This window comes from Coloeus monedula (genome assembly GCF_965178545.1).
Source record: "Coloeus monedula genome assembly, chromosome: 2".
Classification (NCBI taxonomy): domain Eukaryota; kingdom Metazoa; phylum Chordata; class Aves; order Passeriformes; family Corvidae; genus Coloeus; species Coloeus monedula.
In genome coordinates this window covers 116,791,535-116,812,625 of record NC_138782.1, presented here as the reverse complement: position 1 = coordinate 116,812,625, position 21,091 = coordinate 116,791,535, and the positions used below count along the sequence as shown (strand labels likewise).

The 21,091-nt window shown below is 51.7% G+C and overlaps 1 protein-coding gene across 1 annotated transcript; it reads right to left on the bottom strand.

Annotated features, from left to right (window-relative positions):
• Positions 1 to 3,506: 3,506 nt before the first annotated feature.
• On the bottom strand, positions 3,507 to 17,922 carry PAQR8 (progestin and adipoQ receptor family member 8). Its single transcript, XM_082302640.1, has 2 exons — positions 17,839 to 17,922; positions 3,507 to 8,270 (listed from the first exon to the last, which is right to left on the bottom strand). The coding sequence occupies exon 2, from the start codon at positions 8,224 to 8,226 to the stop codon at positions 7,168 to 7,170; it is 1,059 nt and encodes a 352-aa protein (XP_082158766.1). The 5' UTR covers positions 8,227 to 8,270; positions 17,839 to 17,922; the 3' UTR covers positions 3,507 to 7,167.
• Between the last annotated feature and the right edge of the window lie 3,169 nt (positions 17,923 to 21,091).

The following is a 21,091-nucleotide window of genomic DNA, read 5'->3' as shown; positions in this document are numbered from 1 at the left end:
GAGAATGAAGAAAGCCAGACGGTGGGAGATAAAGAATGAGGCTGATGAGCTTAGAAAGGAAAATAATGGACTGAAGGCCAAGCAGGGCTGGAAGAACTGGATCTGGAAGACAGCAAAGCTGCTGCTGTGAGGTCTTACACAGGTGCAGGTCTCTGATGAAGCACTCGCTCTGATTTTTCAAGCTCCAATCCAGGCAGCATTTAACAGGGAACGGGGCCTGTTTCAGAGAAGGAAATTTGCCTCCGTGTGCCAAGGATTATCCCTGAGGAAAGTGACACCAAATTTGTGACAAGGCTGTGTGGCAGAGTGCCTGCCACACAGCCTGTAAAGATAATGGGCTGGGAGAGCCAGGGATGTTCAGCCTGGAGAAGAGAAGGCTCCCAGAAGTCCTTGAAGCCCCTTCCAGTGCCTAAAGGGGCTCCAAGAGAGCCAAAAAGGGATTATTTACAAGGGTATGCAGTGACAGGACAAGGGGCAGTGGTTTTAAAGTGCCAGAGGGCAGTATTAGATGGGATATTGGGAAGGAATTCTTCCCTGTGAGGGTGGGGAGGCCCTGGCACAGGTTGCCCAGAAAAGTTGTGTTTGTGCCATCCCTTCAAGTGTCCAAGGCCAGGTTGAGCAGCCTGGTTTAATGGAAGGTGTCCCTGCCCATGGCAGGGGCTTGGAACAAGGTGGTCTTTAATGTCCCTTCCAACCCAAACCATTCTGAGATTCCACAGAAGCAAGCAGAAGAAAAGCCAAAGCAGAATAGTGACGGTAAAGCAGGAGAGAGGAGAAACGAGGAATAAGGAATTGAAGTGGAACTAAGAAGATCTGGATTAAACTGCATCCGTGACAACTTCTGTACAGACAAGTCTGACTTGCCAAGATCAGCCTTTTTAGCTTCCCACATCCCTGCTATCTACTCCTGAAAGGGAAAAGGAATTCCTTATCGGGCTCTGCTTTCGTGGCACTGGAGGACACAGATGGAGACAACTCGCCCTCTGGTGGGTAAAAACACAACCTGCAGAAGCCTTGGTCTGTGTGTTACATTAAGAAAAAATAATTTAAATGATTGGCTATTGGAAGGAAAAATAGAGGCTATTCTAGAGGTTTTAAGTGCTGGAATTCAGGAAAAATTGACGACTTATGTATGTGATCACACACACATCTCCCAGACAAGGCTGATGAGCTGAGGACACAGAGGATGTGACAGAAAGGGATCAGAAAATCAACAAAACACCGTGATGGAGAAATCCCTAAAACTGGGATCCCTGAATCTGGGAAGTTGGTGTGCTGGGGTGTCTCGCTGAAGTGTGCATAGAGAACACCAGCAGTGTGGGGACTGGGCATGACAAGTCAGAGACCTGGGTGCATCCGCAGGGCTATGATCTTGTTGGGAATCAGGAAAGCGTGGTGCGATGGCTCCCATGACCCGAGTGTTGCAATGGAGGGATACAGACACTCCAAGGTGAGGAGAGGGAGCTGCCCTTTAGTGAGAGAACAGCTGGAGTGCCTGGAATTCTGTGTGGATGATGAGCCAACGGAGCTTACAGGGAAGGGTTCAAGGCATAACCAGTATGGGTGACACCGTACTGGGCAGCTACCTCTTTGCAGGCCCTGGTCTTCATGAAAGACTTCATCCACCCTGATACCTGCTGGAAGGACAACACAAGAGGGATGGAGCACCTCTCCTAAGAGGAAACACCAAGAGAATTTGGATTATTCATCCTGGAGAAAAGAAGGCTTTGGGGTGACCTAACTGCGGCCTTCCAGTACCTGAAGGGAGCTGCCATGAAAGATGGAGAGGGACTATTTATGTAGTGGCGGGACAAAGGGGAATGGCTTCAAAGTGAAGACAGAGAGTAGATTTAGATTTGATTTCAGGAAGAAATTGTTTACTGTGAGGGTGGTGAGGCCCTGGCACTGATTGTTCAGAGCAGCTGTGGATGCCCTACCTGTGGAAACATTCAAGGTCAGGTTGGATGGAGCCCTGAGAAACCTGGTCTAGTGGAAGGTGTCCCTGGCCATGCCAGGGTGGATGATCTTTAAGGTCCCTTCCAACCCAAACCCTTCTATGGTTCAATGATTTGCAATCCAGGAGGGTTGTGGAATGCAGTGCTGGTAACTCTCTCCTCCAAATGATGGAGGAGCCAACAAGGAGAACTTCTTTGCTGGACATCAGACTCACCAGCCATGGTTTGCTGGGGATGTGGGGGTCAAAGGCAGACGTGGCTGGTGGAGTTCAGGATCCTGAGGGAAGGGAGGAGGGTAAACATCAAACACCTCTAGACTTCAGACTTTGGCGTCTTCAAAGGCCTCTGCCTCCTTGGTAGAGTGTCTTGGGATAAGGAGACCTGGGAGGAGTAATCTCCAAGCTCAAGAACAGTCCATTCCAATGCGCAGGAAGCTGGGCAAAAATGCCAGCATGCCTGCATGGATAAACAGGGAGGTCCTGGCAAAACTCAAACACAGAAGCAGCAGAGGGGTGAAAGCAAGGACATGGATAGAAAGGAACACAGAGACATTATCTGAGTGTGCAGGGATGAGGAAAGGCAAAGTCCAACTGGAATCTGTTTGGGAATGTCAAAGACAACCAGAAGGGTTCCTACAGGGTGACAAAAGGGAGAGTAGGGAAAATGTTGTGGGCCCATTGCTCAGTAAGATGTGGGAGCTGGCTACAGAGAACATGGAAAAGCCTTCTTCCCCTCAGTCTTTACCAGCAAGACCAGCCTTCAGGAATCCCTGGTCCCTGAGACCAGGGGGAAGGGCTGGAGCAAGGAATATGCACCTTGGCAGAAGAGGATCTGGTCAGGGAATATTTAAGATTTTATAGGTGTATATGAATCCCTGAAGGGAGGGTGCAAATAGGACAGGGCAAGGCTCTGTGCCAGGTCCCAGTGCCAGGACCACAGGCCACGGGCACACACTGGAACATAGGAGGTTCCTCTGAACATCAGGAAACACGTTTTTACTGTAAGGGTGGCCATGCACTGGCCCAGTTGCCCAGAGAAGCAAAAGAGTCTTCATCCTCAGAGATAATCAAAATCCATCTCGACATGGACCTGAACAACCAGCTCTGGGGGGCCCTGCTTGAGCTGAGGGTTGGACCAAGTGGCCCCCAGAGATCTTTTCCAAACTCAACCCTTCTGTGATTGTGGATGATGAACTAAAATTTCTCTACTCAGTGTCAGGGCAGCCATTCTGCACTTCCCTTGTGGAAAGGGAATGAAATCCAATAGGTATCGTGAAACCTGGAAAGTACTTTGAGATGCACAGATAAAACCACACCCTATTGTTCATTATTGTAATTATTATCACTCTAATATATCCCCTCTGTAATTATTATCCCCTTTCCTTTCTAATGACTAGTAACCTTCTGTAGTTGTGCACTTGGAAATTTCACACCACACCACTTGTTTTGCTTTCACAGATCTTTTTTTTCCACTAAAGTTTTTAAATAAAGATCAGTACAGTACAAAGCTTAAAATATTGTCAATGTTTTCAACAATACAAAGTCAGCAGATGGGAGTTGGGAAGGGGATGGTTAATAAGGAACACTCATACCCTTCCCTGTTTCCCAAAGGAAAAGAATACAAACTCTTTTGTACTTCTGTTTAGTAACAAACAGTGCTTAAAAATAATCTTGTCAGTAAAAGATGTAAATTGCAAGGCACATGAGGAACCTGTCCTTGCCTCCTTACACAAATTAGGCATAAATACAAATTGAAGGCACCTGTCTCCATCCTCCCCTCCTCCTCCATACACTGAGCAAATCCTGTCAGTGGGAACTGGCTGTTAAGAGCAACCAGGGACCAGCAGACAGAAAAGAGGTTGCCCCTGATCTTCAGATTCCTTCAGGATTAAGCCCAAAAAGGAATAGCACAAGGCACACTGGCATGAATTCTTAGGAGTTGTCATGGTTTGCAAGATCTGCAAGAATACTGCCTCAGCACCAGAGATTCCTGAGGGAGAGGACTGTGACCTTGATCCCTTCGGGATCTTAGGTGTGCTCAGCCTTTGGTGGTCAGCTCTTCACCAAGCCTGGCCACTGGTGCATCCTTCCCAGCCATGCCTCCTTAGGAACACCAGGATGGAGGAGACCTGCTCCAAGCAGTGAGCCCAAGGAGAAGGTCCTGGGGAGCTCTCAGGTGAACTGAGCATTTATCACAGTGGAACTTTGGCTCTTTCCAGATCCAGCCCTGGTCTCCTCTGGATCACTGGCAAAGCTTCCACAGCCACTTCCCAGCTGAAGTCCAGCAGACTGCAGTATGTGTAGTCTGCCCAGGAAGGCAGCCAGGTGCATAAGGCACAAGGATGAAGTCTGGGGATGAAGGAAAGAAGGAAGCTGGTTGGAGGAAGAGGAGGAGGATGGAGACAGGAATGAAGGAAGCTCCAGTGTTGGTGAGCCCCTTGTGACACAAGGGCGCATCCTCACAGCAGCACAGATCAGTACGGGAGGTCCCCGCTCACTCCACCCATCATCGTAACCAGGAGGTCGGCTCCAGGTGGGAGTGCAGGGCACACGGAGACCAGAGCGGCTTCACCTGAGGGGAAACGTGGGAGTGCGCAAAAACACCTCCACTGTCACACCACTGCTCCAGAGAAATGTCACTTCTGCTCAGCCAGGGAGGAGAAGATATGATCCAAAGTACCTTGGAAGAGCCACGTGGGCTCCTCTCCCTGTCCCTGAACGAGATGGCATTACCGAACTCACCCTCCTTCGACAAGGACAGGGCATGTAATCTGTTTTCAAACCCTCAGAGAAGGGGACACCTGGGTGATCCCTTCCTTTGGTACCAGTATAACTCCAGGTAGCAGCAGAGCAGGTTTGCTATTATCAGCCATGCCCAATCCTTCTCCATTTTTTCCCAGAAATGAGCTCCGGACCAGCCTGATTTCCCTCTGTTTCTGCACAGGAACCCACTGATACCGTCCAGCCAGTTCCACACGCAGTGTCTTATTCTGCCTTGCCTACCCCAAAACCAAGGCAAATTAGGCTGTAAGAAAAAGCTGCTCCCACTGGAAGCCCTTCCTCAAACTGGGAGGAGACCCACAAACAAAGCCAGAGGCCATGGAAGGAGCAGTCCATCAGTGCAACTGAGTGAGTTGAGCAGCCAGCTGCCATGCAAGGAGGAACTGCTGCTGGCCTCCACTCCAGCCCTTCCCTGCAGGCAGCCACGTTGTCCAAGTGAGCTGGCTCAGAGTTAAAATCAGCCAAAAATTATTGACATTTTTTCAGTAGGATTGGTTTCCTGATGGTCCCTCTCCCAGCACTGGCTTGCTCCATGGTGAGATGAGCTTCTGTGCATGGGAAGGGGTTCAGTGAGGTGGAAGTGGGACCATCCCTGCTTGGCATCTCCCCTGAGGCAGATTTTCTGCTAGGTCAGCATGGCTGTACCATCAATAACACCCTAAGAAATGAAGTAATTAATTTCTAAGCTGGACTGGATGTAAACCAGGAGGCCAGGACTGATGAGAAAGGGTGGACTTGATGACCTCCTGAAGACTTTCCTATGATTTCTTCTCCTACACTCCAAACTTACTTCCCTCTCCCTTTGTATTTAATTTTCTATAGGGCCATGAGTTTCAAATTTACCCACAAAATACAGGACCAGTAAAGTACCTATTTACAGGTCTCTTTTCCACCACCTATTAACAAATCTGTTGTCTGGCCCACCTTGCTCCTCCAGCAGGACAGCACTGTTTCCTTTGGGTTAATCTTACCCCAGCTAGAAGGCTCTGGAGATATAAAATCCCAAGGTGAAGCCTTTCTGGATAACAAATCCCATGCACACGCATGGAACATGAACACACATGCACACCTCAAGAGCTAAAACACAGATGAAGTGCAGAAATCAGTGCTTGTCCTCACCAACCATATCCCCAACCCTACACTCTGCCTGCTCAGAACCAGCAATCACAATTCATTTGCCTGCCCTTGGGTTCAGTGAGACAAATCCATGGCTGGGACAGATCCCATGGATTCCTTGGTTTCAGCAAGGATTTAAACCTCCTTGGTGGCTTCATATTCAATATTCCCTCCAGGCAAGCACAGAAGAGACTCCTCTAGTGTGGGACACAGTAACCCAGCCTTTGTTACCTTGGACAGGAGAGACTCATGGACATTAAGTGACCCTGATGACTATCTTTTCTACTCCACACAGGAATCACCAAGTCCCAAGGATAAACCCATCCTGAGGTTGTGCAGGACCCTTATGTTGTCACCCTGCTCCTGGCTTTTGCTGTTCCACCTTCATCTAATACTGATAAAAACATGCCAGAGTCACAACCCCACTGGTTGCAGAAAAGCAACCCTGCAGCTTCAAGGTCAGCTTTCCCACAAGGCTCACCAAGGACATGAAGCACCATTAAGAGGGGAATAAAGACTCCTTCACCTTCATACCCTTTTGGCCGCGAGCACAGTAGTGCTGTTGGAGGAGCAGAGCCTTTCCTGTATCAAACAGATCACATCCAGGTTATTCCACACTTCACGGACATTGCTAGAGGTTGGTCAGACTCCCTAGACAGATGACACAGACCCAGTTTGTCCCAGAGGACCCCAGGTCAAGCCTGGATCTCCAAAGATGTTTTCCCAAAGCCACCTAAGCCACCTGGCATTGACACACTTGATAAGTGGAGCATACAGAGAACCTCTGGCTGGAACAAGAAAAGGATTCTGCCAGCCACTGTGCCACATATGCCCTCACACCTGAACCCTGGAAACACAGACTTCCCAAAACCTTCCTAGTGCCTTTGACAGGAACAGTTCTGCCACAGATATGGCAAAACCCAAAGAGGTCATCACATCCAGCTGTGGTACTCATGGTGTTGTGAGCCCTGGCACACCCTTCTACAGTCCCACAGCCTCCAGGCTGCCCTCCCTGACCTTCAGCAAGGTCTCACCCACAGCTCTACCAGGATGAACAAGGAACCTCTGCCTATTCCAGCATCCTTGGTTCAGTGACTTGTTCTGGCTTAAAACACTCCATGTCCCCCTCTTGGATGGCAAAAGGCAATCCCTGCTGCGAAAATGCATCCAGCATGACGTGTCCAGCCCTCCATCTGAGTCCAGGGTCCTGGTTAGTCACGGCGTGTTAGGCAAATAAGACAGTCATGTCTCTAGTATGTTATGCCCCCTTTTCTTGATTTTCTCTGGTGATGTCATGCCTGTCACATCCGTGACTTTCAGGAGTCCTTTTTAGCCAGGCTGGCCTTGATCCTGCGTCGCAGGATGTAAGCTGTGATGGCACTACAGGCCACCAAGCCAAAAAAAGAGATGCAGGAGAGATAAACGGTGAAAGGCCCGTGTCTCTTCAGAAAAATCTCCTGCCTGTTCTTGTAATCCAAAAGAATGGCCTCCAGCTGTGACAGGGTGCAGATGGCCAGGAAGGTGTGGAAGATCTGGTGGGCATGGCCAACGATATCGCAGGAGCCAGGGAAGTACTTTTCAGGGACAGGGCAGGAAAAGAAATAAGCACTGATAAGGAAAAACAGTATCTGGTACGTGTGGTACCAAGCAGCATCTTCCTCACAGCCCCCCAGGTGACACACGAACACCCGGTGAGCCACGGGGCTGATATCCAGGATGAAAGCCAGCCCTGCTGGGATCACCTGGCACATCTTCCTCATGATGGGATAAGGCCGTCGGTACCGGTATTTGGCGTAGCAGCAGCCGGCACAGGACAACCAGCCACAGAAAGCTGCTGCTGGCAGGAAGAAAAGCCAGAACTTGTCATACCAGGCTTGGTCAGAGCTGTAGTAGAAATGAGCCAGGGCACTGCCATACTGGTAGATGCTGACTCCAACATAGTCCACGAAGTAGAAGGTGTAGTGGTACAGCTCTGACTTGGACTGCAGCAGGTGGGCCAAGAGGCTGCAGGTCAGGTAGGTGACAGAGGAGAGGACAAAGATGAGCAACGGCAAGGACCACGCGTCCACAGGCAACTGCTCAGCCTCCACAAATGTTTTGAACCTCAACAGCACGGCCAGAGCTGCCAGGAGATGAGTCCACACGTTGACCACCTCGTTGTGCTTCTGGAAGAGGCTGAGGAAGTAGTAGCGCCAGTCCTGGCCGGTGGGCCGGTAGCCGCTGTGGATGTAGGGCTCCCGGAAGAGCTGCGGCACCTCGCACTCCTTCACCGTGCAGGGCATCTTGGGGAAGCCATCCTCCAGCAGCCGGGGCAGCCGGCTGAGGTGCTGCCCACTGAGGGACAGCGTGCTGAGCCGCTCCAGGATGGCTGTCATCCTGCTGCCTTCAGCCCCGCACCACGGAACGTCGTCTTCCTGCCCTGTGGGAACGGGAGAAAGAGGAAATGTTAATGGTGGTGCACTGCAGAGAAGAGCATGCTGCCATTCCCAGTGGGATAAACCATGGCACTAGAGAGATACTGGCCCTTAGAGCAGCTTCCAGTGCCTGAAGAGGCTCCAAGAGAGCTGGAGAGGGACTTGGGACAAGGGCCTGGAAGGACAGGGCAAGGGGAAATGGCTTCCCACTGCCAGAGCGCAGGGATGGATGGGATATTGGGAAGGAATTGTTCCCTGTGAGGGTGGCAAGGCCCTGGCACAGGGTGCCCAGAGAAGCTGGGGCTGCCCCATCGCCAGAACTGTTCAGGCTGGACAGAGCTTGGAGCAACCTGGGATAGCAGAAGGTGTCCCTGCTCAGGGGACTGCAGGAGGCTGGCATAAGATGATCTTTAAGGTCCCTTTCAGTCTGAACCATTCCATGATTCTATGAATATTGTCTAGTTTAGAGGTACCAGATCTCCTGGGGAGTCAGGGAAGGGTCTGAGGGAGTACCAGATTCCTAGGGGTATCTGTTCCCTGACCTAAATTCTGCACAGAGGAGGATGGCAGAGCCCTGTCCCTGCAGCTCAGCCTGCATCAGATGGGCACAGCAATGTCACAAGCCTGGCCTTCCTCCCCACTTCCTCAGGCACTCAGCTTGGAGAGTGTTCAGTAGCCACAAGCTGCCAACAAGGGAGTGCAGGAAGCAGTTCGTTGGCAAGAAAGCATCTGATGATGTATGAAGGTGATTTTTCACCCCTTAACCCGTAACAAAATGCTCAGGGACAACTGGGATGTAAATTACTCATCTAAGGGATAACCTGCCTGTGTGCACATGAGTTAGGAGGGTCCCAACCAAATCATGGAGGTTGCAAAGAAACTCAAGTTTCCCTGTCACACAACTTGTCCATGGGTTACTGTAGTGAGTATGGCAGAGGGAGAAGCGGAGAAATCCACAGTCCCAAACCTACAGCCCTCATGCCTCCACAAGTAAGAAGCATCAGGACTGAGAGGGAATGAAGAAATGAGAGGCTTTGCATCCAAGCGGGCTGCAGTTCGGGTACAGCATCAGAGCTTTGGGAGCATCCATGGAACCAATGTTGAGGGACTGCCAGAGATGTCCCTGGCTGCTCAGAGCAGCCAAACACAGTGCTGGGCACTCCTCTGCCTGCTCTGCTCCTTGGTAACCTCCAGACTTGCTAAGCTCTGGCTGGCAAGATTCAGATTCAGGGCACAGCAGGATCCTAATGTGTGGAGAACAACTCCTGGCATTAAATTAATTCCCAATACCCCCTGTTTCCCAACAACCTAGATACTTCTCTTCCCTGCTGGTGTTTGTGTCACACAAAATAGAAGAGAATTCATCACACATGCCCGTATTTGAACGGAACTGAAATTGGTGCTCGTGGGGCCCCACCAGACTGTGCAGGGCTGTGGCTACTCCTGTGAAACCAACACACACAGGTTTGCAGGAGCAGAATTTGTCTCCTAAGCTTATACACACACAACTGGAGCTGCAGGGGATGGAGGTGGCAGGAAAAAAGTAAATGCAAGTAATTATTTTGCCTGAGTGTGGAAAACAGTGAATTTTTCTCCTGTTACATGAGATCCCAGCTATGCCCAGAGGTGAGACAGAAATAGTTTGTGTGGGCACCTGGTCTAGTGCCTGCTTGTGGCAGGGGGTTGGAACTAGAGGAGCTTTAAAATCCCTTCCAACCCAAACCATTCCGCGATTCTGTGATGGGAGACCCCTGCTAGGCCGATGATACAGAGGACAGAAAAGTGTGAAACACCATGAGAGAGTTTCGGAAAGCAGAAAGCAGTCTGAAAGCAGTCCCAGGGTGAGACAGCACACAGAGCAAAGTCAGAGCAGTCTCTCAAGCAGGTAGCAAGTCTCACTTCCTGTAGGAACCCAAAGCATCTGATAAGAGACAAAATATTTTCATGTTGCCTCCATATTCTAGCAGAGGGGAGCTGTCATAATTAAGTTTCATTTTCCAGAAAAGTCTTTCTGCCCTACACTGCCTAGGCTTTTCTCCCTTAGCATCTCTCAAGGCTGGGTTTTTTTCCCATTTGCCACAGTGTAATTTGTCTGCTGCATTCAATGGAGCTGCCTTAGCCACAGAAGGCAGAATGGTCCTTGGAAATGCTGTTTTAGTTTCACAGATGTATAATGCTGAAGAGAGCACACTTGCTGGGGAGTTAATGTTGTGCCCACTCATAAAGACTTTGCTTCTCTCCTAAGGGTCTGCAGGGTCCTAATCTGTGATGGGACACGCAGTTCATCCAGCAGCTTGTGTATCCCCGTGGTGTTACGTGCCAAAATTTAGGGAGGCAAGGCAAATTTTGACTTTGGGGCACTCCTATGAGGGCACGGTGTGAACAGAAGGCAACACTCGCTCTGCCCTGCTCCAATGTACAGCCAGACTATTCTGGCCCCTTGTAGCTAATGGAGTTCATTCACAAATCATGGAATTGTGGAGTGGTTTGGGATGGAAGGGATGTTGAAGGTCATCTCATTCTGTCTCTGCCATGGGCAGGGACATCTTCCACTATCCCAGGCTGCTCCAAGCCCAGTCCAACCTGGCCGGAACACTTCCAGGGATGGAGCAGCCACAGCTTCTCTGGGAACCTGTGCCAGGGCCTCACCAACCTACAGGGAAGAATTTTTTCCTTCCTATGGCAGAGGGGTTGGAAACAAATGATCTTTCCAACCCAGATCATTCTGGGATTTTATGATTCAATGACGATGGTGGTGATGCAGAAGAAGAAAGGACATGATTAAGTTCCTTAAATCTTGGAGAACACAGACTAGTGCCAGAGTGAACCCCAGGACTTTGGGAACTGAAATCCAGCTCCAAGAGGGCACAGACCTGCAGAGAGCAGAGTCAGTGCTCATCTCCTGCAGAGAAACCTGCTGAAAACTGCCCGTAAAGAGCAAAGGCAACACATGGGAAGGTGGCAATTGACCCTGGGAATAGGAATGCATGGGAATGCAGTCCATGGCCTGCCTGCTTTGCATGCTGACAAGGGTGTGAGAGAGACAGGCAGCTTCTGTCCCAGGCACAGCCTGGCTCCGGCTTGCACCACTTGTGCTCATGCCAGGATTTTGCCACCGCCTCTCATCCCCAGAGCTCAGTGCATGCAGCGAGCATCGCCTCGGAGAGCCTGGGCACTGCACACCTCCCTGACAGCACAGATGATTCCAGGCAGGTTTTCAGAGCTGGAAAATGCCAGTTTTAAACAGGCTGTGAGGGGCAGAGATTTTTAAAATAATAGCCTGAAATCACAAGAAACACATCTGATACTGGGCTGAACAGCACTAAATCAGGAACCTGGTAGCCTGCTTATTTCAAACCTTGTGATATGAGCGAGCGAGAACAAGTTGGCAGTTTCCAGCGATCATGTGATGGGACAAAGTGACGAGCAATTAAGGTTAGAAGAGAGAAAGAGGCAAAAAAAACCAACAACAACAACAACAAAAAACCACCAACCCAGAAACCCAAGGTCAGCACTGGCTGTTTCACAGAGCCCCTATTCTTTTCCCTTCACGGGGGCATAGGAGCCAGCTGAAAGCCACATTCATCGGCGGGGTGTCTCGTTGAGATTCCGTCCTCACCCCCATCTCCGGGGGATTCAGTTATTTTGGCTGCTGCCAATTAACAGCAACCAAGTATCGTTTGTTCAGGGAGGGAGCTGCAAGGCGAGAAGGAGGGCGTGGATGATGGCCAGGCTGGATTATTACATCCACAATAAAAACTCCCGGCACAGGAGGAGAACGATCCTGTTCCAATTTTTCTCTCCCTTTTGAAGAGGGTAATTGGAAACCCAAGCTTCTTCCCAGCTCTTTTGCTTTTTGGTCACAGTCTGATGGAAGGGTTTGAATGAGAAAATTTCCTACAGAGTACGGTTGATTTTCCCACCGCTCCAGCCCCGGAGTTCACTGTCTGGGATTGAGGCTACACTAATGTGATAGATCTGCTTGCAGACTGGTATTCAGGCATCAGAGGTTTACACAGGCTTCCAAAAAGGCAGTAATTCCTGGTAAACAAAGAAGGGAGGACCGGGGGTACTCAGCTTTGGGAAGTCTTTAATAAATGCATTGCATTTAAACAGAAAAAAAAAAAAAAAAGAGAAGTGGTTGTGGACAGCATGAAAATAACAGCAGTGGCCAACAGACTGGTTTGGAGAGCTGCAGGTGATTAATTCCTGAATTCCTCTCTTCTGGCAGTTGAGCAAAAGTCCCCAGGGGGACTCCATGTCCTTCTGAAGCTTGGGGTTTTATTGTGACCCCTTCCTACATGGGGTTAACTTTGGTGTCAGAGCTCCCACAGCACCAGGATGGCAGGGAGCAGTTCGGCTCTGGGAGAGGCTGCACCAGGGCTGCACCCAGCTCAGATGCACTGGGTAAGCCCCATCCCAAATCCTGTTGTCTGAAGGCTGGTCCTCCCCCCTAAGCACAAACATCTCCTGTAATTAAATTGTGAAGAGTTGGAGAAAACTTTGCAAGATCATTCTGGGAGCACAGTGCCAGCTCCTGCATCCCATTCTGCCTGGTGTTTTGGAACAGCCCCTCCAGAGATGAGAAAATAAGAGACCATGGACTGGCTCGAGCAGCAGTTCCTGTGCAGTCTTGGTATTACCTGCTTCCTTCTCCTGCCACACATTTAGGTGCCAACATTCCTCCAGACTGCAGCAGGAACACCCAGAGCTCAGATCCCCTCTGCAGGGAGCTGCTGGGATTTACAACAGGCACAGGGTGCCCAGAGAACCTGTGGCTGCTGCTGGATCCCTGGAAGTGTCCAAGGCCAGGCTGGACAGGGCTTGGAGCAACCTGGGCTAGGGGAAGTTATCCCTGCCCATGGCAGGAAGGTGGAACTGGATGAGCTTTAATGTCTCCCCAACCCCAACCATTCTATGATTCCATGATTTGATGGTTTGAGCCAGGGACCAGCCCTTCCAGGGCAGGCAGCAGGGTATGAAGGACTGATCTGCACTCCAGCATCAAAGAAGTGGAAATCCCCACCACCAGAGAGGGGCCAGGTACTTGGGGCTTCTGTAAACTGGGCTTACACTTCCCTGTCTAGGAAATGGGGAGATCACTCCTTATCTGCCTGATGGAAATGAGATACTGTGCTCCTAATGCACTGGGCAGTGCTGGGACTACTCAACAGTGAATTGCACAGGTTTTATTTCCCTCAAGGCACTTAGGTACCCTGTTAAATCTACATCAGCCCAATTCCCATCACTCCTCCAACAGGGACCTGCACAGGCTGGGATGCTCTGGCAGGTAAAAGGTGATGTCATGTGATTTACTGAAGGCCATGACATAAAACAACCCGATCTGCTAAGAAAAAAGGTCAAAATAACCTTGTGGAAAATTTCAAATAAAAGAAGATGGCTCAAATTCTCCCTTTCTCTACACACACACACAGCGTGCAACCCAAGCAGGGTTTGTCCAAGCTTGTATCCCTCAGGAAACGAACGTCCTGTGATGCTGGGAGACGAGCCATGAAAGCCAGCAGGAGGTGGCAGGATCCCCCACGGAAGCCATGGCAGTGTCAGCTCCCCTGCAATTCCTGGCCTGGAAGCGAGCTGGGCCAGCAGCCAGCTCAGCCGTGCTGAGCAGCAAGTGCCTCTTGACATGGGCTCAGCATTGCCCGAGTTTTGGGATGGGGCCAGGGGATGAGAGCAGCAGAGCCAGCGCAGGGAACGCTGTGCTCAGACGGCACAGAGCAAAACAAAGCTGCTGGCAAACGCCACGTCCCTGCAGCAAAACATCCCAACAAGGGGGGCACCCCCGAGGCCCTGCGGTGTTTGGGGGAGCAAAGCAGGGGAATGGAACCCCAAAGTTAGGAAACCAAAGGTTGGATGAGGCTGGTGGATTTTTTGTGAGAGTCCAAGCATCACGTGCAGGGGGGGGTTGATTTTCACAACATCAGGTGCTCAGAGATCAGCTGGGCTGGCTTGGCCATTCCTGTGCTGCTGTACTCCTCAAATGGGTGGCCACACACAAACTGTCAGCCAGGAACAACTCCTGGACTGTGCTATCTCCCAAACCATGTTAGGGAATGGCACATTTCTGGTTTGCCGTGATAGTACAGCTGCAGTTTCCTCATGCCTAACCCGGGTTAGAGCTTGGTGATGCTGCTGATAACACAGCCAATAATTCCTTAAAAAAAAAAAAAGAAACCCACCTGCAGCACCAGTTAATATTCAGTAATTCTACTCACAGACCCTGGCTGAGAATTCCCTCCTCTGCAAATCCACTCCCCCTGTATCAAAAATTGCTCAAGGGCGAGGTAATATTCCCCAGCTTTTCTTCCTGATCTCACTAATCCTCTGCTGTTTGTGCTTTCCTGATCCGCTCACCACTTTTCCCACACACAACCAACACAACACCTGATGCTTTGGGGCTGGATTTCAGGTGGCTCTGAAATCCCTGATGAGTACACTAGGAATCAAACCAGACCAGGACACAGTCCCAAACTATGACCATCAGGCTGCTGAAGTGTCAACGCACTCCTGGGCATGGTTTTGGTCCTGCCACCCCCATCAGTCCCTGCCTGCTGTATTCAGCCATGCAGGGATCACTGATGGATTGGGACTGACCATTTCCAGAAACTGGAGTTGTGCCAACGAAGTGCCTGGGGGTTTTCCTCCTGCACTGACTGACAAAGGAGCCTGGATTTGTCACAGCAGCATCCCACTTTCACCTCCTAAATTTCCTTCAGCACTAATCTTCCTTCAGTGCAGGTCTGCTGGAACTGGGAACTCCTGCTAGCACAGGGAGACCTCGACAAGCCAGCAAATCCCTCCCTGCTCAGATCCATCTGCTGATGGGACAACCCTGGAACCATCTGCCTGCAGGCAGAGCGACCAAACCAAACTGGCCATGTGCTGTTTGGGGGCTCAAATCACCCCGAGAAGAACCTTCTCAGCTTTGCTGTCATCCACAAAAGCCTCTTGCACAAAAACATTATTTTTTTTTTTTTTAAGGTTGAGGATTTTAGAGCTTTGGTCACTCAAAAAAAATGTACATAAATCATGCAGAGCCCTGTGGCTGCCGTGGGCAGAGAGGAGGCTGCCAGGGACAGACTGCAGCCCTGTGCCAACTTCGTGGAGCCACGAGCTCTCCTCTCCCCTGCACTAAAAGTCTTGGTCCCCATCCAGGACCTCATCCTATTTAGCCCTATGGCCTCTCCCAGCCAGGTTCCAGGTTTGCAGTGATGGAAGTGATGCCTTTCCTGGGGCTACAAAGCCCCAGGTAAGAGCCAGATGGCAGACTTCTCCCCCAAAAGGCATGCCGGCCGTGCTGCATCCACATGCTTACAACCCTACTCAATCCCAAGGATTTGGTGGGGCTTGGAGGGTGGGAAGGAGGTGGGAGCAAGCTTCCCCTTAATATCTGGAAGTGTTCAAGGTCACACTGGATAGGGCTTGGAGCAACCTGATCTACTGGAAGGTGTCCCTGCCCATGGCAGGGCGTTGAAACTGGATGATCTTTAATGCCCCTTCCAACCCAAACCATTCCATGATTCTGTGAAGGATGGAGCTCATAAGGTATGGCCACATCTGTACAGCTGCAGCCTCCAGCAGCCTCCCTGGGTATTTCTTCTTCTGGAATTTATTAATGAATGTTTATGCAATTAAAGAGCCACTGGTCTGACCCCAGGAGCAAGAGTTACCCCGTAAACTAGCAGATAAAAAATTAAGCTGGTGCCTGACTCAAGATGTGCAAGTAGCTGCAAGCTCACGCACGTGACCCGGCGGTGGCACCTCCCTTGTTCCCTGCCTCGCTGGCATGGCCATCCCTCCCTGCCATTGCTCCCTGCACCCACAGGGACACAGCCCTCTGCTCGGCCACAGGCTGCAGCTTCAGCGTAAACAAATACAAGCAATTAATGCCCAGGAAACAGAAAATCCTGCAGGGTGCAGGGCTGTTAACCCACACCTTCCCCGGCTGCGTGGGAGGAAACGTGCAACTGTGTGGTTTGGCCTGATGAGCCTCGTGTGGGTTTCTAGGAATTGTTTGCAGCACATGTCACCACGGCACCCCAAGGCAGGAGCAAAGTCTGTTGCTAGAATTCAGAATTCATGGCTGGCTGTCCCCTCCCTGCCCTGGCAGAGGGCAAAACCAGACTTCAGACCTGCTGGATTCATCCTTTTTCATGACCTTTTCACGACTTTGCTCTTTTTCAACGACTGCTGCCAGGGCAGCATCACATTCCTCCTCATCCTAATCCCCAGTGAGCAATCCTAGAATCCTAAAATGTTTTGGGCTGGAAAGGACCTTAATGCTCATCTTGTTCCAACCCCTCTGCCATGGGCAGGGACACCTTCCACTGGCTGGTTGCTCCAATCCCCACACCACCCAAAAATCCCCCAACTAGTGATACCTGAATCATTTCCCAGCTCTGAACCCACGATCCCACAGCATCCCAGCATCCCACAACAAGTGTACCTCTCCATCCCAGTAAAAACTGGTGTGCTCCAGTCAAAGCCACCTCAGCACAGCTCCCGGGATGCTCCATACCTAACCGTGCTCATGCCAGAGAGGAATTGGTTTGACACCAAACAAACAACTGTTAAAATGTTCACTCAAACTTATATATCTATGTATTTGTGCTGAAGAAAACCAGAACACTTTAAGACGGTCCACAATATTTCCCTCCCCCCACTCCCCCTCCCCCCCCAAAAAATGAGATGCTTGTGGTGTTTTCAGCCAGGAAAAAATACGGATGGGATACAGGGGGAACATGACCCCGAAGTGTCCTGGAGAAGATCAGCAGGGAACAACCCTTCGGTAACCCTTTGGAGACGCGCCCCAGCTCCTGTCTGCGCAAGGAGCAGGCGGCAGCTCCAAGGCAAACACCGGGAGCTGGTTCTTCTCCCAGCTCACGGCTGAGCTATGCCTCTCCTTCCCGTGGCCTCCAGAGCTCCCCGGGTGTCAAAGTCACTCAAGGAAAATCCGCCCACAGCCACTTCAAACAAACACAGAGGAAAACCACTGCCCACCTCTCTCCTTCAGGAAGCCCTTGAGATACCGGTAACGGGGGAATTTAAGGCAAAATCCGTGTTTCCCTGCACATCCCTCCCCTCCTCAAGCTCTTCCCCAGCACCCACCTGACCACTGGACCAACCCCGGCTTGATGAACCACAATTGCGCGCGGCGCAGAGGGAAAGATCCCGCATCCCCCCGCACCCCGGGAGTGCCTGCAAGCACTAGGCACCGCACACCGACCACCCCCGGCATCCCGCTGCCCCCGCGGGGAAGGATGCTCCCGGCGCGGCGGGGATGCAGGAGCGGCGGTACCCGCGCGGGGCCGCCGGAGCGCACCGGGAACTCGCTGGGGACCCTCGGCGGGGTGCCCCGGGGGGAGAGAAGGGGACCGCGGGGAGGGGATCGCCCGCACTCACCGTCTGCACTCACCCTTCGCACTCACCGCCCGCAGCGTCCGCTCTCGGTGCCCGCATTCACCTCCCGCACTCAGTGCCTGCTCTCCATCTCCCGCACTCAGTGGCGGCACTCACCTCCCGCACTCAGTGGCCGCTGTCCCCTCCGGCACTCACCGCTCTCAGTGTCCGCTCTGCCGTCCGCTCTGCCGTCCGCTCTGCCGTCCGCTCTCTCCTCCCCTCTCCCGCTGCCGCCGCCGAGTCCCGGGGCCACCGCCTCCGGGAGCCCCCGCGGCCGCCCCGCGCATGCGCGCCCCGCCCCGCCCCGGGCTGGCCCCGCGGACCGAGCCCAGCCCAGCCCAGCCCGGGCCGGGCCGGACAAAGCGCGGCTCAAACCCACGGCACCACCCAGATCACCCCAGCGCTGGGTGCAGAGGGGAGCCCAGTGACACATCGGAAAGGGAAGTAAAGTCACGGAATCACAGAATCGTTTAGGTTGGGAGAGATTACCCAAGGTCATCGAGTCCAACCTGTGACCGGTCCCCACCTTGTCACCCAGCCCAGAGCACTGAGTGCCACGTTCAGTTGTTCGTGGAGACCTCCAGGGACGGAGACTCCACCACCTCCCTGGGCAGCCCCTTCCAATGCCTGAGCACCCTTTCCATGAAGAAATTCCTCCTGATGTTCAACCTGAACTTCCCTTGTCCATAGATTGAAGTTCTGTCCTCTCATCCTGTCCCTGTTCCCTGGGAGCAGAGCCCGACCCCGACGTGGCTGCCCCCTCCTGTCAGGGAGTTGTGCAGAGCCACAAGGTCCCCCCTGAGCCTCCTTTTCTCCAGGCTGAGCCCCTTTCCCAGCTCCCTCAGCCGGTCCTCATAGGATTTACAAGTCACTGCAAGGTGGCTGGGGATGGAAAGGGAACTCCGGAGGTGACCTGGTTCAGCCCCCTGCTAAAGCAGGGCCACCCAGAGCCAGTTGCCCAGGACCGTGTCCAGATGGGTTCTGAAGATCTCCAAGGATGAAAATCACTCTCAAAGACGGAGATTCTACGTTTAAAGTAAAATACACAGGACCAGGGGCCATGGGCACCCACTGAAGCACAGGAGGTTCCTCTGAACATCAGGAAACACTTTTTTACTGTGAGGGTGGCTGAGAACTGGCACAGGCTGCCCAGAGAGAGATGTCTCCATCCTTTGAGACATTTAAAATCCATCTGGACATGGACCTGGGTAACCTCCTCTGTGTGGCCCTATATGAGCAAGAGGGCTCAGACCAGATGACTTCCATGGAGTGGGGGAGCCCCCTGATTTTGGTGCTGTGGACATGCAAGTGTGGAGGAGGAGATGATTTTCCACAAGATTTCCAAGCTAAAGGCAGTATGGCCTCGAGCCCGCTGCCGGAAACAAAATCTCTGGGCTCCAGAAAACAGGCATTTGCACCCAAATGGCCTTTCAGGAGTGGACTCTGGGCCTCTGAGCTATGCCTGGGAAATGTCTGGGAGAGGCTGATGCATCCTGGACAGAGCTGTGCCAAAGCCACAGCGGTGGGTTCAGCTGTAGAGTCACCATGACTCCAGGAGCAGGTTAATTTATAAGTACAGAGTACCCGTTTGCCCTCTCCAGGCTCTGCCTCAGCAGGTTCATGCGGGTTTTGCTGCTCCAGCCTGTCAGAACTGCTGGTTTTTGATGGGTTTACAAGGGAAACAGAAGGACTGCTTGTTCTGCAGGGAGAGGATACACGGAGTGGCAGCCCAGGAATGCGACTTTGTGGCTCTGATAAGATCTCTGCAGCCTGGGTGAAGGTTCAGCACATCCCAGCACAAATCTCACAGCACGTGGGAGAGCCAGTGCCCCCAAAGTGAGGAGGGAAAGCATCCAGGCTGAAGAAGGTGGGTAGGGGACCTCAATATTTCCCTGTCATCACACTCAAGGATGTGGATGGGATACAACTGGCAGCTCCCATTCCCCTCAGTGACATCTTGCACGCAGTTTCTGTCCCTCGAAGTCATCTCCTGAAAGACCTGGAATACTGCACCATCCTCCTCCTCTGCTCCTTAAACTGGGGGGGATTCTGCCCCTCTGCTTCATTCTGGTGAGACCCCACGTGCAGAGCTGCCTCCAGCCCTGGGACCATCAACATCAGAGGGATCTGGAGCTGCTGGTGTAAGTCCAGAGGATGCCATGGAGCTGCTCCAAGGGCTGGAGCCCCTCTGCTCTGGAGGCAGGCTGGGAGAGCTGGGGGTGTTCACTTGGAGAAGAGAAGGCTCCAGGGAGACCTGGGAGCCCTTCCAGTGCCTAAAGGGGCTCCAAAAAAGCTGGAGAGGGACTTGGGCCAAGGGATGGAGGGACAGGACACAGGGAATAGGTGATCGAGGGCATAGGAGGTGGGACATAAAATACAACCCAGACAAATGGGGATGGTGGGGAGTGACATCCCTGCTGCAACGTGGACATTGCAATCCTGCCCGGCCACCTGCAGGTCTTTCTTGCTCCAGTAAAAGGCTTTTCCCTCATTTAACTTAAAGATATGCCCCAGGACAGCCTTGGGAGGGGCAAAGGGCAGCTCTGTGTGGGATAACTGCTCTCCTGGGTGGGTGCTGACAGCCTGTTTTGCACCCCAGGCCTGGCAGATGCTGTGCAGTGAGATCTCTTTGATCCCTGGCTCTCAGGTGAGTGGTACCAAGCGATGCTCTGTAGTTCATCTCAGATTTACCCTGCTGTGCTGCAGTCTGTTACTCCCTACCACTGACATTTTAAACCCTGAAATGAATCACTCAGCTCCCTGCAAGTCAAAACCCAGGTGTGGTTGTGTTTGCCCAGGAGATTAGTCCCAGAGTTAAGATTGGGTTGTACCAGGCTGGGCTCTCCCTACCCTCTACAGTCATCTGATAGGATTTAAACACACTTTGTGCCTTCAAACAGGTCCTGAATGCTTTAATTTCCCCACCCAAATGTGCATTGTAGAGAGCTTTGGGTTGGAAGGGACCTGCAAAAGGCTGTTCTGTTATTTTTAGGTGCTTTGAGTTACTACACAAAAAAGGAGCTTCTTTTGTGGATCAGGGTCTCCTTCCACCAAGAAGCATCCAAACACTCGGTGTCCTCACTGTGCTGCTGAGGAGCAACGTAGCAGCTTTGCACCAAAGACAACTGAGGTATTCCAAGCACCAAATGTGATCCAGAAAGTAGGATGAGTTACCTTTTCCCTGTAATAAAGAATATTGAAATGTTGTTATTGTAGTTGGGTAAAAGAGAAATTTTTTTGTCCTGTCTGTGCCCATGTGGAACTCCTTCCCACTGGGCAAGGACTGGTGCTCATGGTTCAGCAAGTTTTAAATAAAAATTCTGCAGATGCAGAATTAGAACACTAAGAACACATTAGAACACTAAGGCTTTCTTTAACTAATAATTCAGAAAAAAAAATCCTGGGTTAC

What these genes read in the sequence shown, in the direction of transcription:
- PAQR8 (XM_082302640.1), bottom strand. Translation starts at nt 8,226, where the DNA reads ATGACAGCCATCCTGGAGCGGCTCAGCACGCTGTCCCTCAGTGGGCAG.